The sequence below is a fragment of the Myodes glareolus genome, chromosome 1 (genome assembly GCF_982192425.1).
Source record: "Myodes glareolus chromosome 1, mMyoGla1.1, whole genome shotgun sequence".
Classification (NCBI taxonomy): Eukaryota; Metazoa; Chordata; class Mammalia; order Rodentia; family Cricetidae; genus Myodes; species Myodes glareolus.
Genome location: NC_142026.1, coordinates 126,632,736 through 126,655,750, shown reverse-complemented (window position 1 = coordinate 126,655,750; position 23,015 = coordinate 126,632,736). Strand labels below are relative to the sequence as shown.

At 41.1% G+C, this 23,015-nt stretch overlaps 1 protein-coding gene and 1 long non-coding RNA gene across 4 annotated transcripts in view; both read left to right on the top strand.

Annotated features, from left to right (window-relative positions):
• LOC146895807 (small ribosomal subunit protein eS24-like) overlaps positions 1–10,619 on the top strand; it is a 31,981-nt gene extending 21,362 nt beyond the window's left edge. The window contains exon 3 of one of the 3 annotated variants that reach the window (XR_015739358.1): positions 10,497–10,619. Coding sequence is in view for 1 of the 3 variants with exons in the window: in XM_087911875.1 (XP_087768001.1) it covers positions 6,349–6,768 (420 nt within the window). In the remaining 2 variants the exon portion in view is untranslated. The other 2 variants (XR_015739359.1, XM_087911875.1) reach the window with 2 other exon arrangements.
• Positions 10,620–13,708: 3,089 nt separating this feature from the next.
• On the top strand, positions 13,709–22,512 carry LOC148123567 (uncharacterized). Its single transcript, XR_015739356.1, has 2 exons — positions 13,709–14,511; positions 22,075–22,512. It is a non-coding gene; the product is annotated as an uncharacterized LOC148123567 (long non-coding RNA).
• Positions 22,513–23,015: the final 503 nt, after the last annotated feature.

Below are 23,015 nucleotides of genomic sequence, written 5' to 3'. Positions count from 1 at the left end.
TGTAGTCCTAGCTGTCCTGGAACTAGCTCTGTAGACCAGCCTGGCCTGAAACTTACAGAGAAACACCTGTCTCTATCTCCTGAGTGCTAGAATGAAAGATGAGCACCACTACGTTGTGGCATAAACAAATAAATATAATAAAAAACTTAAATAATATGAAAGAGAGACAGACAGGTTCATGCATAATTTCTTTAAAAGATTTATTTATTTATTTATTTATTTATTTATTTATTTATTTATCATGTATACAGTGTTCTGTCTGTATGTGTGCCTACAGACCAGAAGAGGGCACCAGATCTCATTATAGATGGTTGTGAGCCACCATGTGGTTGCTGGGAATTGAACTCAGGACCTCTGGAAGAATAGTCAGTGCTCTTAACCTCTGAGCCACCTCTCCAGCCCCGTTCATGCATAATTTTACATGACTCAGATCCCAACACTCTTGAGGCAAATGTGGGAGGATCTCTGTGAGTTCCAGGTCAATCTGGTCTACATAGTGAGTGTCAGAGCAACAGATCCAAGGTTCTGTCTCAAAAAAAGAAAAATAAGAAAGAAAGAAAAGTGAAGTAAAAGAAAGACATGGCTAGAAAATTCTGACAGGTACATATGCTATATGAACTATGAAGATGGTAACTGAATCACCAGGCTCTGCACTAAGCAGTCTGACTCTTGTAGCAGGTCACAAAGCCTGCTACAGTGGCAGGGTCAAATGACCACCATACACTTGAATACCTCTTTACAGGCTCAAAATCCTTCCTTTACAAAAGAAAAAAGGAAAGTAAAGGAAAAAAGGAAGGAAGGAAGGAAGGAAGGAGGAAGGAAGGAAGGAAGGAAGGAAGAAGGAAGGAAGGAAGGAAGGAAGGAAGGAAGGAAGGAAGAAAGGAAAGAAGGAAGAAAGAAAGAGAGGCCAATGTTGACATTCCCATTTTCCATAGGGGGGAAATCCAGGCTGAAGGAGGCCCAGTAACTAATGCAAGATGATATATTGGATCACAGAGTTCAGCTTTCTCATTCCCATTGTACTTGCTATCCACAGCCACAGTGGCTGCTCAGATGAAGACTAATAAGCATTGTCTTCAGCTCAGCGCACAGGTACTGCACTGACCACTCCAGCAGTAGTAGCTGGGGTCTCCTCTCCCTGGAACCGTGCTTGTGTTGGCACAGCCTGGTGACTGTTCCTGTCCACTCTCTCTGCAGGATCACCCACATATGCCCGAGGACTAGATCTATGAATTCTACTAACTTCACTAATTAAGTCAGTGCACAGCGGAAAATGACAATAAACCACTGTTTACAATCACTTTTATTCTGGTCACTATTCAGTTTCACTTGTAATCCACACCTGGCCTGCAAAAGATAACTAACTCTGCAATAAAAAGAGGCTTGGGCCAGTGAGATGGTTCAGTGGGTAAAGGCATCTGTCATTCAGGCCTGACAACCTGAGTTCAATGCCCAGAACCCATATAAAGAAGAAAAGGAAGAGGGCTGGAAGGTGGCTCAGAGGTTAAGAGCACTGACTGTTCTTAACCTCTGAGCCAGATCTCATTACACCAGAGCTCATTACAGATAGTTGTAAGCCACCATGTGGTTTCTGGAAATTGAACTCAGGACCCCTACAAGAGCAGCCAGGACTCTTAACCTCTGAGCCACCTCTCCAGCCCAATAAGCAAACTCTTTAGTACTCAAGACAGAGAAGGCAGGAAAGCCTGCGTGGAAAGGAGAAAGAAAGATTAAAGAGTAGAAACCAAATAAATAAGAGAAAGAACTATTTAGATATTCAAACTCAGCTGTGGTTTCCCCCATCAAATGGCTGAATCCTGAAGGAAGGTCCTGGATTGTTTACTGGGGCTAAGCCAGAACCCTCCAAGATGAGCAAAGAGATCTTATTAGACAAAAGCTATACAAAACTATATATCCCTATAGAAATGTTTTTAAAAACTCACAAGTCTATACTATATCTCTAAGACATGGTATTTGGCAGAAGTAAGTAATGCCTCCTTGGATTTAACCCATAGGAGACACTTAAATGTTCATTACATGTTAATTAACTAACTCCCCTCCCCCACACTGCCATAAATTTTAGCTACAAAATTGTAGCTCATACTCCAAAGACAGTTAAAGTTCCCTGCTCTTCCCTACCATTGTATATTGATAAAGGCCAACATTCATAAATGCTTTGTTCTGGTTTTCTCACTTTTTCCATTCCAAAGAAAGAAATTGCTGTCAGTAGAAAATGGGTGCTGAAATGCTAATTAGGAATCCAACAACAGCTTGTTCCTGGTGGCACAGGCCTTTAATCACAGCACTCAGGCCCAGGCAGGAGGATCTCTGTGAGTGAGAGGTCAGTCTGGTCTACAGGGAAAGAGCCAGGACAGCCAGGGCTACACAAAGAAACCGTGCTTCAAAACACAGCCTCCCACCCACCCCGCAAAAAGGAAAATATTCCAGTCATATGGGTTTGGGGAGAGAGTTCACTAAAGTGGTAGCCACAAAAGCATGAAGAGGAAGACTTGAGTTCAGATCCTGAGCACATCCAAAAAAAACCAAACCAAAACAAAGCAAAACAAAAAAAACACCCTTCATCTATAACTTGAGCACTTAAGGTAGGGTGGCAACCTAAGGAGCCCTGTAGCTCATTGGTCAGCCAATCTATCCAATCAGTGAGCCAGATTCAGGGAGAGTTATCAGATTTAAAAAATAAAAAAAAGATGTAGAGCAATATGGGAAGGCAAGTAACAACTTCAGCTTATCTCTGGCCTCCCCATGCCATGCATCCACAGCAGAACCATGCACACACCCTAGCACACACACACCCTAGCTCACACACGCACCTTAGCACACACACACCCTAGCACAGTTTAATTTTTCTCAATTTTCAAGCACACTTGGTGTCTACTACTTGTTTATATGTTCAAAGCAGTTCACACACTCTCTTTGATTTCCAAATGCAGTGTTCAGCATTTCTGGTATACAAGAAAAAAGTTAGTTTTAACAAGTGACTCTTACCTCGAGGCGATGGTGAAAGGCAGACCGTCTGGTGGCCTTCACAACTGCTGTGCACCCCAAGATTCTCCTAAGGAGCTAGCATTGATTTTAAAAGAGAAAAAGGAAGCAAGAAAATAAATCACAGCCCTCTCCTTAAGCCTTCACATCTGTAATCTAAATTCAAACTCAACATGCATCAGTCCACATAGCTCTGTGTGTTAGAATAAAGTCAACTACATGAGGCAAAATTAATTTTAATCATTCACATCATCCCCACATTCTAAATTCACACAATAAATTCCTCATTGTAAATAAGAGTACTGCTACCCAAGCACTAGGGATACTGAGTCAGGAAGATGTAAGTTCAACACCAGCCTGGGCTACACAGGTGACTCTGTCTCTCTCCTGTATGTATGACAGACAGGCAGTAGATACAGGGGTGGTTTGACACAACCTTCATTTCTCCTGTTTTCAACTTTAAAGTTCAAGATTCTTTAACAGTATACACACTAGGAAATAGGCATGTAACTCATTCATACACACACATATATGTTTTATACATACATAAATAAATAAATTATACAAAGCATCCCCAAAATAAACTTTTACTCAGTAAATCAAAATTACATTCTTACAACAAGAATATTTATTTTACAAATATATACATAGGCTACTGAATAACTTGTGAGTCTGAAATTACATGGATAAGAGAACAAAATGATCAGCTCATAGAAAAAGCAAATTCAAATTTTTTTTCACTTTTTGCAAAATTTTAAGGACATGTTTTGTTTGATTTCTCCTTAACGTTCTGAATTAAGCTATCTGATATGACTCCTTAGAGGGGGTAAATGGTGAATGATACAGACGATGGTAATTATAAAACAAATTTCTTTATCTGAGGTATGCCAATCTCAGATCTCAGAATAACAGGTTTTATTCTTTAATGTAAACAAGAAAGAGGAGAAATCACAGGACTCGAAAACTCCCACTGCATTGTTCTCTGATTGATAAAACTTTCTAGTTCTGATCAGCATGGGTTCCCATATCCAGCTGCTAACTGGGGTCGTCCAATTACTTCCAAGTCTAAAGTCATAGTTATATGTAAAGGGCAATCTATGCTTCCTGCCTGGCGAACTTAAGATGCAGTAACTACTAGAGGGCCCCCTTGGCCAGTTTTGCAGACTGGCTATTGTGTTATGCTTTAACCTTTCTGAGAAATTCTCTCTACCCCAGTCAAAGTTTTTTTTTTTTAAACCATTGCCCAAAAAATCCCCCCGAACCCGGACCGGGATAGCCAGTACAAAGCCTCCACAGCTCCCCACACCAATAAAGACATCACAACCCAACCAACCATCTACGAAAACCGAAATGAGAATTTATCACACACACACACACACACACACACACACACACACACACACACACACACACCAACATACAGACACACCTGGTTTTTGTTTCTCGTCTCAGTTAACTTAGAATAATTTTTTAAAATCCATTTTTGTTCCTGTGCACTTTATTTCTCAAATGCATGGTTCTGACTGTGGTCCTGAGGTGACAAAGGAGCTGGCTAAGGGATGCTAAAGGCGGGGGTGGGGGGGTGTGATGTGGTGGGGGTTGGGGAAGGTCCTTGCAAAGGGCATCGAAGGAAGTTGCATAAGGAAAGAGACTCCGTTTTCTGCCCCACTCCCACCTACCCCCCCAAAAAATGAAATTTAAAAGAAATCAGTGGAGAAAGAGGAGGAAAGGAAACTGGGCAGTTTTCCGCAGGACAGAGAAGCGACGTTTACCTTCGTGTTCCCCATGGAAAAGTGGGACAGGAGCCCTGACCCATACATACATTGAGGGCAATGCGACTCAATCTCTCACCCAGGCTATTAAGGAGCAGGAGCGCAGACGGACAGAACAAATAGATAAATACCTTTGCCTCCTGATGGTTGGCACAGAACAAACCGCTGGGCAGGTCAACTTTCTCTCTGGGCCCAGCAGTGGGCCGCGATCGTGGGGTTCGGACCCAAAACACCCTCCCCTCCTTTTTTCGTCTTTTTTTTTCCCACCCCAGAAGGCGATCAAGTTTTCCCTCCTCCAGCCCGACCCTCTGCTCACTGCTCCCTCAAGTTTGCCTCCTCCTCTAATCGGCGGCTGGCGGGGAGCGCTGGTGCCTGGGCTCCTGTGCTTCCAAATCCTCCCCTCTGCCCCTCCTCCCCGGCTCGTCCTACGGTCGTCAACTTCCCCGCCCCCTCTGCCGCTCGCCCGGTGTGCTCAGCGCGGGAAAACAGGTCGGGGCGAGGGCGCGACCGGACCGCGCCCTCCTCACCGTTGGAATCCCACGACCTTATGAAGGCCCTTAAAGCAAAAATTCAGAATGAAAGTTATCATTAATGGCCTTGGTGAGAGTAATATGAATAACAGACTTTATGAAATATCATAAAGATAACTTTCTGGATAACAAAAAACTAGTCAGGGAAATGTCAATTGTGATTGTGAATTCTATCCAAGGGTTTTGACATTAAACTACAGAATTACAGCTTTGCCCACATCTTCACGCCTCAGTAAATCTTGTCTTGGATATATAAGACATACTAGGGAAGATGGATTTTATAATACATCAAATAAACCGTGTGATTTTATTGCTTCTGGTTTAAAAATGATGGGCAGCTTAGGTTAGAAACTGTCCATAGGGAAGGTTGAGGAGAGAGGACAAAGGAGAGTGGTGAGCTGGAGAACACAGGAGTGAGAAGAGCCAGTAGGAAGGAAAGGAAGAGAAAGACTAAGGTGGAGTTTGAGAGCACAATGACTCAGGGACCAAGCTCCAGAGTGAAAAGAGGGTGAATCTTGAAAGGCCTGGACTTTGAAGTTAAACTTGAATGGCCATCTAGGAACGGAATATCATCTCTGTGATAACAGAATAAACAATAAATAATAATAAACAAGTAAAATGAAACTCCACATTACTTCTAGGATGGGTGTGCTGAATGGGATCTTTTTGGAACACACCAAATAAAGTCTTACTTCTGACAGGTGAGAAGATAATTACGGATTATTGTTACTATAATATTCTCTTTAAAAGACAAATGCAAATGCTAAAGTAAAATACAGAGAATGCTACTGTGGCCTGAGAGCTGCGAAGCTCTACTTTCATATGAGGCATTTAACATACTTGGAAATATCATTCTCTCGCCTCTCTGTCGAAATGACACTTGTTCTGTGTATGTGACAACCCTTGAGGAGGTGACCATACTCACACCTGTAAGGTTCCAGTGTAGCTGTCAAACGCAGCAATCCGTCTCTTACTTGACAGAATATATGTCAGGGAGGTGGTTTTCTAAAATAAGAAGCTCTTCTCTTTTCCTGCTTTAACAGCTCGCAGCGGCCGTCATCATGAACGACACAGTAACGATCCGGACCAGGAAGTTTATGACCAATCGTCTACTTCAAAGAAAACAGATGGTGATTGATGTCCTTCACCCTGGAAAGGCAACAGTTCCAAAGACAGAAATTCGGGAGAAGTTAGCCAAAATGTACAAAACCACACCAGATGTCATCTTTGTATTCGGATTCAGAACTCATTTTGGTGGTGGGAAAACAACTGGCTTTGGCATGATCTATGATTCCCTTGATTATGCCAAGAAGAATGAGCCCAAACACAGGCTTGCAAGACATGGCCTTTATGAGAAGAAAAAGACCTCCCGAAAACTGCGACAGGAACGCAAGAATAGACTGAAGAAGGTCAGGGGGACTGTGAAGGCCTATGTTGGTGCTGGCAAAAAGCCAAAGGAGTAGATCCGCGGTGACTTGCTCTGCTGTGACAATTCCCAGAGGACAAATAAAACTAAAAGCTTATGTGTCTGGAGTCTGCCGTTTATTGGGTATTAGAAGTATTAGGTGGCTGGGCTAGAGAGATGGCTCAGTTTAAGAGCATTGACTGCTCTTCCAGAGGTCCTGAGTTCAATTCCCAGCAACCACATGGTGGCTCACAGCCATCAATGATGAGATCTGTTGCCCTCTACTGGTGTGCAGGCAGAACACTGCATACACAATAAATAAATTTTTTTGAAAGAAAAAAAATAAATAAAATAAAATAAGAAGCTCTTAGATTCTGTCACTTTACAGTGTGTGGTTGTGGTTTTATTATGAAGTAAGAAAATGCGGGCCCTTTCACCACTCATTTTCAGGAATGTACTTTTTATTGGAATATAATTACAAATATGCTTCTGAGCATATTTCTAGAAACAGTTTTGGGGAGGGAATATACAGCCTACTTTACTGCATATTAATTTTATAAAGGTGTTCAAAAGTAAGATAAATCTAACTCATTCTTCTGTCAAGTCCTTTAAATACTGGGGAAAATATACTCTCTTTGCAATGAAGCCTCAAAATGAAAGATGGAACCAATAACAAACCTTGGACCTGATTATTATGACATCTGGTTAAAGACAGATTGGATGTTGCACAATGTAGATGAAGTAACTGCATGCCTTCCAATTTCATCCTCTCCTGAGATGAGCACACTTCCACTGAGAAATCTACTTGAAAGGGGCAATGCCCTAGAGAGATGCTAGGTCCAAGTACAGTGGTTCAAAGCCATTCAACACCTCGTTGGAATGTGTCTTCCATTACTCGAAAGTTTTTCAAGTCTCCTTATGATCAGTGGCAAAGTAACACGTTCCACACATAGTAGAACTTCTAAGCCTAATCGTCAACTACACAGTTTGGCAACTTAGAACTATCATTCCTGACACCAGCAACTATGCTCTTACATAACAGTAAGTACTATAACCAGGAAATTCTTGTTGAAAATAATACATTAAAGCATTTAACATGAACTAAATGATTTAATATAATCGCGCTGACACTGCATGAATAAACACTTTTATAAATAAAGGAAGGCATTCCTGTTTTTTTAAAAATCTCCTATGTCCAGCTATTCTTTCTTCCTTCTTTCTTTCCTTTCTCCCTCCCTTCTTCCCTCCCCACTCTCTCTTTTCTATAGTGACACTCCTGTCCTTCACTGCAGCCCTTGTTCCTCTCTGAAATTGGAGCTCAAGTCCTAAGTGTTCTTCAAGCTCCTCAAACTAAAGATAACTCAAAAGTAAAATACTTTTTTTTTTTTTACCAAACCTACTTGTCTCATTCTTGTCTTTGCTTGTGTCTATTATTTTTGTATTTACCAACATCTGAATCCTTAAGCTCCTAAATTGATGTCAAATATGGTCTTGCTTCCTTTTCTTCTTCATACTCAATTAAGAACCAAGGGCTATTGATTTCACAAACATTAGTCATCTGCTTAATTCTCACCATGCAATGTCATAGTTTGGGCCTTTTGTTCCTAATGTGGTTATCAGATTTCACTTTTTCATACCTCCACAGCGCACACTTTTTTTTTTTTTAAAAAATGACTCAACCCTCTTATCTTACCACAGAGAAAATGCTGTCTACTATGGTAACAAGGGTTTGTGTGGGTCCTGTAAATACTATTGACCATGCTGGGTCATGAATGGAGATCTTTAGCTCTCATTCCACTCTTCCTAATTCCCATTGGGGATTCTCTCTTTTCAGGTCTCAGTCTCTATCACAAACTTATGAAACTTGTTTGTTAACAAATCATTAAAGATCAGATGCAACACTATATAAAACAGTGCCTTGACGAGTTAGGCAATATTCTGCGTAAAATGCAGACAGTTGCAATTATCCGTGTGTATGATTGAATCTGCTCTTTGGTTCCACTCAACTGTTTCTGTCACTCTCCAGAGAACTGTAGTGGTGATAAATGGTACCTACATCACTTACAGACCTTGTGATCAAGGCAGAGATGACCTTAGAAGGTAAGAGGCACTGTCAGTGGATGTTTTATGAATGAGCACTGTCCATGTACAAAATGATTTCAGATACTTTATTTAAGTGTTGCCTTGTTGAAAATTTTCAGGTGGAAAAATGAGAATTTTAGCATTCAGTGACACCCAGACATTTAGCATTCTTGACAAACTGTAACCCTTGATAATGAAACACTCCATTGCTTTTAGCACTTCTTAATGAATATTATCATTAGTATGCTAGTAATGCTTCTGAATTAAAAGATGTGATTGGGTACACTACACAAACAATTCTCCAGTATCTTCCACAAATTTCTATTTATACTCCATGTATATTATTAAGATTATTGCAAAGTATTTAAAATCTGCTAGGTGACTCAACAAAAGCTAATTTCCAAGATGACTTGTTCATTGCAGTCTTTAAAAAGCTGCAACAATCTGTCTGCATTTTCTCACAAGGTCAAAAGCAGGACAAAATCCACCAAGTTATGAGTCAAGATATTTCAAATTATTGTTTTGGAAATAAGACCAGTGTACAACAATTACAAGAAGGGACCTTCTTCGCTAAGTCAACCACAATTCCAACACATTATTATGATTGGCTCTTGATATATTCTCAGAACTTTTGGAAATTTTCCTAATTGCAACCAAAGTTAATTCTTACATTTCATGAAACACAATAACCACTCGGGTGCTATTTTAGGAATTCACTGAAAGTTGAGAATGGTATTTTTGCTGAGTAGGAATAGGTGTATGAATCAGGGAAGTGCTCAAGTTGAGTGCTTTAAAAGAAGATAAAGAGAAAAAAAAGTAGTAAATTAGAATATCTGTAATAATTGTATTTTTTAAAGTTCATTTTTGTAATTTCAGAGTAATATATCAATATTTCTTTATGTAAGGTTCTGAAATGCTTTATCATGAAGGATTAACAATTAGACATTTAACTAGAAAGCCATTTAGTAGCAACCTAGAGATCCCTACCCAGATTCAAATAATCTAAAAGGATCAAATGTCTAATAAAGTCGTTTTCTAGTAAAATCAAATTTTGCTGCTTGTTGTAGTTTCAGTTCATTGCTTTCTGGAGACCTAATTTGTAGAACATTAAAAACCATAGAACTCTTTAATGGAGAAATGGCTCAGTAAAGCCCATCTACTTACAAGCTTAGCTGCTGCTCACAGTGCTGTTCAAAGGACTATTGAAATGTTCGTGGTACACCCTTTTCACTTGCTCTTATATCCTCAATGCTTAGAGTGACACGGGCTAAAATGACAGTATTTCTAATTACCATTTTTTCAGGTACTTAGGAAAATCTCTCTACTGAAGCAGTAAACACAGATTTAAATTAGAGTAGCAACAAGGTATTATGGGAAACAACCTTTCTAGTTGGAAGATGGCTCCCTTAGAACTTATGAAGGTAAATGCATTTTGCTTCTATTTTTGTGTTGCCACCACTTCCTAGGAAATTGAATTTAACTTTGATTTTCATTCATACCATATAATGTGCCTTAGATGAACTTTCTCCAAGAGATTTTGCTTATATCTCTGTCCAGCTATTTTTCTCAAAACTGAGGCATATAGGTGACTAATGTAGTCCAGTGAGGAAAAAATGTGTTGTTCCCAACCTCCAAATGAAACATCCAAATTAGCATCTTAAAATATCAGTGTGTTCTTCTTTCATCTGTTAACTTTTCTTTCAGGACCAGCAGTAAAATCACCAAGAGTACATCAGAACCTTACACCATAAGTCAGCATTTGCTACACTGTCATAAGCGATGATCAATATATTCCACTAAGTATATTATCAATGTAATTATTTTTGTTGTATTCTTGCTTCATTTTCATGTTTTTTTCTAAAGAGTGTGTAGTAATTGGTTTTTAATTGTTAGACATATAATGAATTTCTAAAACATGCCTGGTGTATAATGTGAAACACTAAGAAGAAATAATAGATGTTCATATTTGAAGAACATCTTGGTCCCTGATGGCCTGCTTCAGACAGTAACCCTCTGGGGCAGTATCATCCTATAGAACCCTTTGGATCATCAAATAGTGTTGAGTAAGTTTGGTGTGCAATTATTTGACATTTGTCCACGTTGTAGCAATATTTATCAAGATTATGTTATTTGAGCAGAGTAGCTTATTCTCTAAACATATTGGGAAAATGACAATCTGGAGATCATAAAGTTAATTATTCTAATAGTTTGATATCCTCTCTACACCAGGGTCACAGCATAGTATAAATTATAAAGGGCAGGGAAATTCATGGGAGAAGACAAGCTTCATTCACTGACTACTTGGGTTTTAATTCTTAAACTCATTCTCTGCAGAAGCAAGATCAACGCCATCCAAATGACATCTTGTGAAATATGATGCATTAGGAAGGAATTGCGATTGTAATGATAAGATGATGCTTAAATTTTATTAATATGCAAACGAAAATTAGAAGGTTGGTTTTTACCAAGCTTCAAAGGAAAAAGCTCACAAGGCTGGAAAGGAGATTAAAGATGGAGTTTAGATTTTGTAAATTGGCATCCAGGATCCAAATCTAGGACTTGCTGCTAGAAAATCTTGCTAAATGGTAACTTCTTTTGAGTAAAGACTTTACATTTTATCCTGAATAAATCTAGTTTGTCATCGCTGAGCACCATATATCAATCAAAATCAGTACTTTTTGTGTTTATTTGCCATAATTACACAGATATTTAAAAATACAAGGCTTCTGTTTTAAAGCACTGTGGGTTTTCTTTCTTTCTTTTCTGAGAAGATAGTAGTGTGTAATAATTAGGATCTCTGGTATTTTGCCAAGTAGAGCTCAATAGAATACTGATGATTGTATAGAAACAGTGGAATATTTGCATAACTTTTTTGGCTATTTCTGACGACAAACAATGGTTATTAAAAATGAACGTGATTGTAACATCCGATTCTGTGTTACCCCCTCGTGTGCCACTGTACCATATGCAAGCCCGGCAAGAGCCTGGGGATCCAAAGAACACACAAGAGACCTGGGTCATCCGAAAGGAGATCAGCCGAATGCCGTTTATTCAACTTTGGGGAAATCCTATATACCTAGCTGCTGCACAAGGAGCTTCCCCCCAAGGCAGGTGGGAAATTGCCACAGGCAAGATGGAGTAAGCAATGCCCTACAACTAATCACCAGGCTGGGCAGAGGGAGCACAAAAACAAACAAAATGTTTTAGCTGACTGACCAGAAACTGTCCTCAAGTCACCACAGGAGCAGGGGACAGAGGGCCCTACACATGATTAACTCTGCAATGACACTCCTTGATAGTAAGGGCCTTTTGTACTGAAACTTTCAAGAGACCAGTTTAAAAAACTTTAGGTAATATTTTTAACCTTAATTTTCTACTTCTATCATTAGTGATGCTTCTAAACGTTTAAGAAAAGCAAGTTATTTATACAAGGCAAAAGCAATACTCTTAACTGCTCACGTAAGTTGCCCTAGTGTGGAAAAAATAGGGATGTCTGATCAGTTTTAAAATAATTTGACCACAGCTTTATTATTCATTATTTAAAAAATTCCCAGTTACTCTTAAGTACATTTTTATTCAGATATTTCAAAAAAACATGATCCAGGTGAATTTATGAATGTATAGCATCAATTTTGAGTTTTGGGACATTGAACAAGGGCATTTAACCTTCTGATCCTTGTTCAAAAAAAAAAAAAAAAGTCATGCTGAACCAGCCAAATCTTTCTTCTGTCTGCTCAGAGCATTCAAGGGGTCACACCTCTAAGGGGATTGCAGGAGCAACCAAGCTGCAAAGGCAGACTCAAGTGCTGCCCCAGGAGCAGCGATGCCTGCAGGACCTCTGTTCCAGACCCACTCCCACAGAATCACTGGAATTTCAGCTCCATTCCACCTATTTCCTCTTTTATTCCCGTTGACTTGGCCTTGGGGTGATCCAGGCAGAAAGAAAAATGCCTTCTCCTTTAGACTTCATAAATCAACCCTCATGTTCCAGCCCAGATGTGCCCTCCCAGAGTCCCTTTCCCCTTCCACCCTACCCCCCTGTTCTCACCTGGGGGGGGGGATGAGAAGGAAGGCACAGTAAACTTTCCTTTGCTTTCTTTTGTTTCCTTCAGAAACAGAAGTGGCCCAGCCAGACCCCCAGGTACCAGTAACACTAAAACAAGGTGGGGATTCTGCTCTCTGCCAGACTGGTGCAAGTGTGGAACTTTCAAGGGTGGGAGGGTGTTGCTACCAGGTTACAGTGACCTGTGAGCTATGTAGAGCAAGAAGCTGTGTTTCTCTTGACTCTGGTTTCCCCACTGACCCTGAAACTCAGTGCCCAGTGGACCTAGCTTGCCTGGGTGGGTATGAGGACCTCTGAGCCCCAGGCTGTTGCTTCCATGGGCAGCAGCAGGGCCTGAGTGGTGGGAGGGTTGCACAGAATACAAACCACTCAGAGGCCAAGAATAATGAATCGGATGCCCTGACATGTTTAGTTTAGGCTCTCCTGTGCAAAGACGAGATACAAGAGACAGTGGGGCCAACTGGGACTCCAAGTCTCTGGTGCTCCCACCCAGTCACGATTTTTAAAGGCAATTTTCAGGTGAATCAAACTTTGTCTGGCCTGGGCTTTGCAGTACAAAGAGAGCTTTCAGGGGACCCTCACGTTCAGGGCTAGGGCAGAAACAAACAGTGGTCAGGCTATTACTAAATTTCCATACAACACTTGTGTCCAGAGAGTTGCAGGCTTTCCTGCCCCAAAGATTTTGCCTGCCAGCTGGACACTCAGGGAAATATCTCATTGGGAGACCAGACAAGGTCTTGGTCTGACCTGTCAGAATAGCTTTATTGAGTGAAGTCAGTTCTCCTTACTAGCTAGCCCTGGGCTCCTGAGCCCTCCGCCAACCCAGGGTCTTCCACAGCACAGCACATGCCACCCTGGAACAAATAGAGGCGCCACCCTTGCATCTGTGCCCAAACCTCTGAAAGGTACCCCTTTCCCTCAGACCAACTTTGGTGGAGGCTGACCGGGCGGCTCCAACTAATTCCAGAGAGAGCTCCCCACACAGCCATGACAGGACACTCTTCTAGGTAGTTGGGTAATAGAGTCAGGGGGAATCCCATTCTCTGTGTGTGCCTGTCTCAGGGGGACCTCTTGAAAGAGTCTGAGATGGCCAAAGCCTCATATGGGACAGGCAAGGCAGGAAGGTAACTGGAGTTCCAAACCCCGACTGGTGAATGCAGTGGAAGGGAGCAAAAGCTTAACACAAACCAAAACAACAGCAACAACAAAAATCAAAACAAAATAAAAACCCCAAACCCCAAAGCAAACCCTGCACTTACTTCTTCACTGGCGCTATCCCCGGGAGGCGTTTTGGCTGCCGATGTATTCCATGAAGTTCAAAATGATAAAAAAAAATCAAGAAATCAGTCGCAAGTGCATAGTAACCCAGTGATGTTTTCCTTCTTTCCTTTTTCTTTTGACTGTTAGTTATATTAAATGGGTTTTTTTTAAATATGTACCTAGGTTTTAGACATGTCTATATGGTACACTGAAGAATCAGAGCAGCCGGACTTCTCCACTGAGATCCAACAGGCGTGATGACAAGCGAAATGGAGCGGGTGGACAGGGAAACCAACAACTACGTTTTCAAAATGTCAGAACACCGCCGGCTGCTCTGAGGAGGCTGTCGTCGACTTGAGCAAAAGTTGCAGGAGACTCCCAGCTGGTTGGCCACAGGTTAGCATCCGCTGTACAGGGCAGTGGGCGGGATCCCCAAGAGCAGTGACCCCTGGAGCTCAGAGGCAGTGGCGGCTGCAGCAGTGGCTCAGAACCTGGGAGCAGGGGAGCGGACACCACGGGTTTCGCGACAGCTATGGCCAAGGGGCCCTGGAGAGACCCAAGCTGCTTCTGGCGTTCCCGAGGAGGAGTCGCCCCAGTGTTGGGCAGGGCTGGGAGCACCTCATTCGGGAGATGGGGGAGGAAAGGAGAGAGAGGGATAGCTGCGGAGGGCGAGGGAGCTCGGAGAACCTGCAACGACCTCGGGCGACCTCAGTAACTTTCAATTTCAAGAGGAAAAGCGGGAGCTGGAATAGTACAGCTTTGCGATTTGGCAGAGGGACGGGAATACGCGCCTAAGGGGTCCTGGGTCTGTGCTGGAGCATCTCTGGACACAGCAAGGGGAGGCCCTCGGAGAGATAATTCGGGTGGGTGCACTGAGGTTTCTGATCCAGCTGTCCCAAGTACTCCAGGCCCCAATGGTTCTGTTGTCTTCGGCCTCTGGTAGGGCGCTCCAAGTCGTAGTGACCCAGTCTCTTGGCTTTCTAGACACCCCTCCTCACTCCAGCAACCGGTCCTGGGCAACTTGCCTTGCCTCTCTTTCATTGGTCTTTTGTTTCCTGGGTTTTCTGGTCACAGATTCCTCTCAAGCTCTCCTTAGTCTGTGGCAGTTTCTCTGTTCTTGTCTCCCTGCCCTCCTTCCCCACTCCCCAATGAGAGCAGCTGTGATTAGGTGCTGGGCAGGTGATCCCAAGAGGTGGTTAGGTGGGCTTTATCCTTCATCTTGAAGGTGATTTTCCTGATGCCAAGGGGAGGACCCAGAAGTGTGTGCTTTGGGGACTTTCTGGATGGAAAAACTATCCTGCTGAGGTTGCCTTCCAAATCCAGCCTTTGGTGTGGTTCTGAAAGATTCCTCCTCCTCCCAGGCAGTTCCTCCTGTATTCAGCTCACCTGTTAGGCGCTCTCTCTTGTCTCTTCATGTTCTTGAGAGGATCCTTTACACATTTTGGCTTCTCATCTAGTAGTCTAGGAATACTATGTGGAAAGACTGTCCCCATTTGGAGGGAGTTCAAAAAGGTCCATTTCTTGCTTCTGTTTCCAGCACAAGTCAGGTCGGGGTGAAGGATTCATTGCAGTAGCAGGGAAAACCAGGTTTCCAGGCCAACACAGCACTGGGGAGGGGACAGGGCCCTGAGGTGCTATCCACTGTTGAAATCCTAGTCTTCCCTAGAAGCACAAACCCATAAACTCTTCTGTCCTTATGTATTTCGTTGAAGGTTACAAACCTCAAGTCATTTTTAATGTAAACCTGCCCTAAGAGTACTTAATAGTATTCCGAAGGGTTCTGCAGTGCCAAAGCTTTATGCAAGGCTGGATGGCAAGCAGACCACTTTGAAAACCAAGTAAGATAGATGTGCAGGGTTGTCTTCTATTTATCTGCCCACAAATTAGAGGAGAAGCAAAGGTCATAGTCCCTACCTGTCCCATTTTGTAATCTTTCAAAACACCCCAGGTTACTGATCTCCTGAATCTTTATACCTGTACATTTCTTATATGTCCCCAAATTGGGATTGAAGAGACGAAATGGCCTGGACACAAAAGTCAGGGAACTTCAAACAGGCATTCTTTGCAAGGCTTTAAAATACAGCATATGGGAAACTGACTTTTTTTCTGCTAAATCTTTATTAAATGTCTATTATTTTGCCTACTTGTATTTGAAATTTGAAAGCAGGCAGAATATCCTGCATGTTTGATATATGAGAAAACAGTAATCTTGTCAAGAGTATAATTTTTTAAAAGTTATTTTTAAGAATTCCTATACCACACAGTTCCTTTTTCTGAGGTAAACCTTTTTTTTCCCTGAACATCCCACAAGTAGCAGGAGCTGCATGAGACCATGAGATACACACACACACACACACACACACACACACACACACACACACACATTGTGGTGGGAGCAGGCACTCTGCATCAGTTGTATAATGTCTACTGGTAATTGATAGTTTTCTCTGAACTAGAAAAGACACAGGTGCCCATGCGATTCCAATAATGATTATCTTGTAAAGAAACCACCCTTGTAAATAAGCCACCATATTCCTTTGTCTGTCCCCATCAGTTTTTTGTTCTTTCTTGCTTAATACCCTAGATTCAGAATATCTGAATCATAAAATGTGGAGAATTTAAAAGCTATGGGAGGCTCCCTTTGCACAGGACTCCAGAGACTGCCTTTCTAATCCAGGATACTTGAGCAGGACGGAATGAGATTGCAAAGGGCATATGAAAAAGCAATTTGGTGAAAAGTTCAGGGAAGTAGGCAGGCAGAAAGACACTCACTTCTCACTGTCTGCTCTGCAGACATATGTTCCTGAGGATGAGAACAGGAATGGCAGTGGAAGTAAATAAACAAACCCAGTGAACTAAGGTTGTTGAGTCATCCCAGAAAAGAAGTGTTAGAGTCAGTGGGCAGGAAAAGCTTGTGAAGGAACAAACACCATTCAGAGGAAACACAAGGAAAACATTAAATAAGTGGGGAGAGCATTCTTTCTTTCTTGACACTCGACTTTAGAATAACTTTTTTTTTCCTTTTGGTCCATGATATCTTAGTATTAAAAGTGTGTTTACTTGCCTGACTGAGTCTGACATTCCCCCAGCTGTTCCAGAATCTTCAGAAGGCATGCTGTGGACTATTTTGTGCAATAAAGTACCCATTTTTCCAATTCAGTAAAGAAAACAATGCTCATAGAAATTGGCATTAGCTCTCGGAGCTCCAGACGAAAGCAAGTTAAAAGCCATGGGTGCAACACAGAGTAGAGAGTGGGCTGTCTACCAACGCTTTGATAAAGATCTGCCTGATGGTGTGTCTCAGGAGACTGGAAAGGACCGCTAAGACTGTGAAGACTGCAAGTAGTGCACACTCCTGAACACTAGGATGCAAAACTAAGAGCATTATAGCACTTTTGTATCTTAACCATGTCTTCCCAAACTTAACAAAATTGCTACTGTAATTTATATTTGTTAGTAATGATTACATAAAATTATTTTTATCTGTCATGACCATTTCCAAATGGTTGCTAGAGGAAACCTTCAACGTGGACAGTTATGCTCAACTGAATGCTAATATCTATACTACATTCTAATTTAAGGATGGCCACAGCTACCAAAAAAGACTTTACCTAATCATCTTGAAATTGATGTACTTTTATTTCCTGAAAGTTATCTTGTCCTATAATTACTCTTTCTCTTGAGTCATACTGTTCATCCTGTGAACGGGAGGGCAAACGTTACCTATACTATGGTCTCATTGTTTTGGCTTGAGTTTCAAAACTCCTTTTTGTAGATTTCTAGTAATAATAGTCTCATCATGGACTTCTTTAGTGATTTCTATAGTCACATTTCATAGATACATATACATTCATATATACATATGTACACACACACAACACACATATATATAGGTAGATAAATAGGTACAAACTAAGTTGTCTAAATATGTAATTTTACTGAAAAGCACAGGGCAGTGAGGATTCAGGACTTCAAAGATATCACTGTTAGATGAGAGAAGAAGGAGAGAATGATTTCAGGTCTGGAAGGAGAGAGCAGAATGTAGAACAAAGAAGACAGATCCAAGTCTCTTGACATTTGATCCTTTGTGTTTAATTTCCTTCAGGAGTGAGAAATTGCAGTGTTCATGAGGAACTTGGAATCAGAGATTAGAAGACACTCTGAAACTTACTCCTGTGCTCTTGGGAATTGATAGATTTTTCAGGCAAAGGGTTTCTGCAGACCAGACACATCTTATTTACATGAAAATGTGAGAAGAGGCCTCGGGGCTCTCCCTGTTACACTGTCCTGAGAGCATCCCTGGACTCTACAGAGCCTGGGAGCACAGTGCTGCCTCTGGTAAGCTGGCAGTTGCTGTTTTCTGGATCCTTAGAGTTCACATTTCCTGACACTTCCTTAGGCCTGGGGCATAAACTGGGAAGAAATGACAACAAAACTGACATTAATTCCTTAAATAAACACATGTGGGAGCCAGGATTTTATCTACTACATTCTATCATTAGGGTTGCTGTGGTCATGGCAACACATAGGAAGCCGTCATCAGATGGAGAACCAGATTGGGCAAAATGTGGGTAAGAAGCATAGTTATGTGGTCATTGAACTGCTGATATTTCCCTTGTTAGATCCGGGGTCCCTCATTCAGAATGTCCATCACATATAAGCGCATCACATATAAGATATGTGCAGAATGCCAGTAAATAAAACTTTAAAAATGCGAAAATGGTAATTTAAAGAATAAATTCCCATTGACAAATGAGGAAGAATGAATTAAAGGTAGAGCCATTGAGTTCTTTGAAATAAAATAGAGCCATTGTTGCTAAATTATCTGGTATTAGAAAGTTCAATGATCCAATTTCTTTTATGTCTAGCTTGCTTTTGCCTTTGCTATTGCTTTTATTTGTTCCTATTCCTACTATGTTTTGAGATTACATCTCCTATAACCAGGACTAGCCACGAACTCCTCTATAGCCAAGACTAGCAATGAACTCCCCTATATCCCATGAATTCCCCTATATCCAAGGCTAGTCATGAACTGATTCTCCTGCTTCATTCTTGCCACCACTAAGCTCTGAGAGTATCGATTTGTGCTACCACGGCTAGCCTGTCTATCATTAAATAATTATTTTATGTTGTCTTGCAGTTTTCTTCACTATAATGAAATACTGGAAAGAGGCTAACTCTTTATAAAGACCAGAGGTTCATACAGCTCACAGCATCAGCTTGACACAGGGCTGGAACATGCAAAAGGCAGAGTCTTGCCCTGAGAGTGATTCAAGGACTAGGTTTGGTCTTCTAACAACTTCCTGTTACTATTTAGGGAACACTGAGGCCCCAGGATGACTACTATAATCATCCCAAGAACAGGTCCCAGTGATCTAAAGATCTCCCAATCGCTCTCACCTCTTAACATCTGGGTGATCCCCAGGAACAAAGCAAGTGGCAAGATGAGTTCAGATGCAAGTGCTTCAGAGAACATACAGAGTCCTGGAGAGAAATGAATATAATCTGTCCCACTGGACAGGTATTTCAGTGGTGTACACCCCCTTTCTTCGGATCAGTGGTTTTCAATCTGTAGGTCACAGTTCTTTTGAAGGCTATTGGAAAACACAGATTTTTACATTGCGATTCATAACAGTAGCAAAATTACAGTTATGAAGTAGCAATGAAAATAATTTCTGTTTGGGGTCATCACCACATGAGGAACTGTATTGAGGGTTGCAGCATTCGGAAGGTTGAGAACCTCTGCTCTGAATGCTATGGTATTGATAACCTCTCAGGATCCCATATAACCAAGTTGACAGGGGCTTTCTCATCTTTTATATGGGTGAACTGCGCAGAACTCCTGTTAACTTGTAGGAACTGGAGGACAATGAAAACATGTTTGGAGTCTGAACCAAAAGGCCAGAGTGCCTGGTGATTTTATGGGTTTGTAGTGAGAGACGTTTGGTTCTCCTGTAGAATGTTTCCAAAAGAAAATGAAGATAATTTCCCTTGAATAGCAAATCGTGCCAGCATAAGGCTTCTTTGGAGAGCTGAAATTTCTCAAAAAGCCAGATGTAATGAGTCAGAACTTGGGGGTCTATGAGTTCGAGGTCAGCCTTGTCTACACAGCAAGCTCCAGGAGAGTTAGGGTTGCGGAGTGAGACTGTCTAGAACTGAAAGTATTGCAGAAGACCATCTAGCCATCATCATCTGTCATCTTCTTTTTAATATGTGCCCTGACCCCTGAAAGATTACGGGATTCTCTTGACAGGCTCCTGGCAGCTAGAATGCTGCTTATCACACCGGGCTTGTGAACACTGTTCCATCAGCCATCGGGTGTGCCATCACTCTCCTGCTTTAGCAGTTTCCATCCTTGTCCTGAACCTCTGGTGTCTGAGAGCTCCCTCCTCAAGCAGTTCATCTGTTCCCATCGCTCTGCCCTCTCTGTGCTACAGGGCTATTCGGACATTGCCCCTGGTTCCCATTGTCCTTCTAAAGTAAGATCTCTTCACACACTTTAAAACATTTAAGACTTTGTCAGTTTTTGTGGGGCCAACACTTTAATTCTAGATTTCTTTAGTAATATTTCTCTTTCTTTCTTTCTTTCTTTCTTTCATTTTTTAAAACTGCTTTTCATACCTTCTTGATCTGTAAATTCTGATCAGGTGACTTCTGGATAGAACTGAGAGAAGATTGTTTTGGCATGCAGCTTAGTGACTAAAGGCTGTATTTATCTTTATAACTAAGAAAATCCACATGAATTTGTTTCACAAATAGGCTCTGTTTCATTCTTCAGCTGAACTTAATTAAAAAAAGCCTACTCAGAAAAATTAGGCATTGTGTTTATATATTATTTATTTTTGCATTGCTAAATTTATTCATTTATTTTTAAATTACTGTGATGAATAAAACCCACTTGGATTCTGCTTCTACATGGTCCACCAGTGAGCAAGCTGGGAGCTTACTAAGGAGAGAGTAACCACACAAATATTAATAGTGAGAATGACACCAAAGAAAGAAAGAACACAGGTTTTTAGATGTTTATAACTTATTGATGGAGAAGGCTTTAGAAGTGTGTTAATGAATATATTATTCTGTATCAATGTTTTAAGACTAGATCTGCTAGAATTTGAAAACAAAAGTAACCACTCTGCTCAGATGAGGACTAGCCAGCCGGGGTCCTTAATGCCCCAGTTTGAGCGTAGATACCCACGTATCCACCTGGTGCCTTGGGAGTTGGGCGTATTATGTATTAATATAGTAATTACACAATTATACCAAGTGGTATAATATATTACAGTTGCTTCTCTATCAGAAACTTCTGAATCTTCAGGAGATAAAATGATTTTTCCATCTTTCCTTACAACAATATATTCATACTCCTGAGTCTTTCCGATACATTTTAAACTAATTCTGAACTGTAGTCTCTGTCTTTACTTTAATTTTACCTTTTCCACATTTGAAATGACTTCATCAACACAACTTTCAGATTTAGAAAAATGTTCTCTGAGTTTCTACCAATGTGTCCCTGTAGATATATTATTCTTACCCTAACCCAGAAGGCTCCTGTCACTTTGATCCTCTGCTTGTTGACTCATAGGAAGGTGTGAGTGCTCATGACATGTCAGGTGAGTTTTAGCCATAATACCATGATGTGGGATTCCCCTCTGTATGCTGTGAATATGTTTTATTATCATTGGTAAATAAAGAAGCTACTTTGTGCCTGTGACAGGGCAGAACAGAGTTAGGTGGGAAAACCAAACTGAATGCTGGGAGAATAATACGGAGTCAGAGAGACACCATGTAGCTGCTGAAGCAGACAGATGCCAGAACCTTACTGGAAAACCAAGAGTCTAATGGCAAGATGTAAAATAATAGGAACGGGTTAATTTAAGATGTAAGAGCTAGCTAGGAATATGCTAGAGTCATTGGTGAAGCAGTGTTGCAGTTAATATAGTTTCTGTTTGATTATTTCAGGTCTGGGCGTCAGGAATCAGATGAACGACCTTCACCTACAATACCAGGCTCCAAAGAATGTCCAGTCTGAATGCTTTCCACCATCAAGAAATTTCACACTCATTTATTTATTGGACGTCCGGTTAGACAATTGGTTCAAGATACCTGCTAAGTTGTTCTACCCAGTTGCTATAGGATTAAGACTTTCACTGTGTTTTTAAAACCTGGTCTTTTTGTTTTCTCATGTTAAAATATTTTCTAGATTTTCAGGCCTGGAGAGATGGCTCAGCAATTAAGTACACTGGCTGTTCTTCCAGAGGTACTGAGTTCAGTTCCCAGTCACTACGCTGTGGCTCACAACCACCTATGATGGGATCTGACACCCTGTTCTGTCATGCAGGCATACATACAAATAGAACACTCTTATACAAAAATAAATAAATCTTTATTTAAATGATATATCCTAGTTTTCCTGTCAATTTTTTGTTTAACACGTAGCTATATAGAAGCATGTTCTTTGAGACTGAAATGTCTAAAGATTTCCCACATGTCTTCCTGCTGTTGATTTCTTATTTTGTTGCCATTGTGTCCAGATATCATGCTTTGTTTTATTTTATTACTTTATGCTGTGTATATTTTTAAAACTCTATTTGGTGGCCAAAAACTGATCTTTCATAGTGACACACCCCTTTAATCCCAACACTTGGAAATAGAGGCAGGTGAAGCTCTATGAGTTCAAGGCCAGCCTAGTCTACAATAGTGAGTTCCTGGTTAGCTAGCATTATGTAGTGAGCCTCTGACTCAACTCAACACAAAACAACATCAGCAACAACAATCCCCAGAAGAAGGAAGAGCATATATGGTGGATATCCCACATGTATGAAAACAGAGCATGTATTTTGCTCTTCCAAGATGGAGTATTCTAGATATGTTAGCAAAAATTCCCACATCAAGAACTTCTT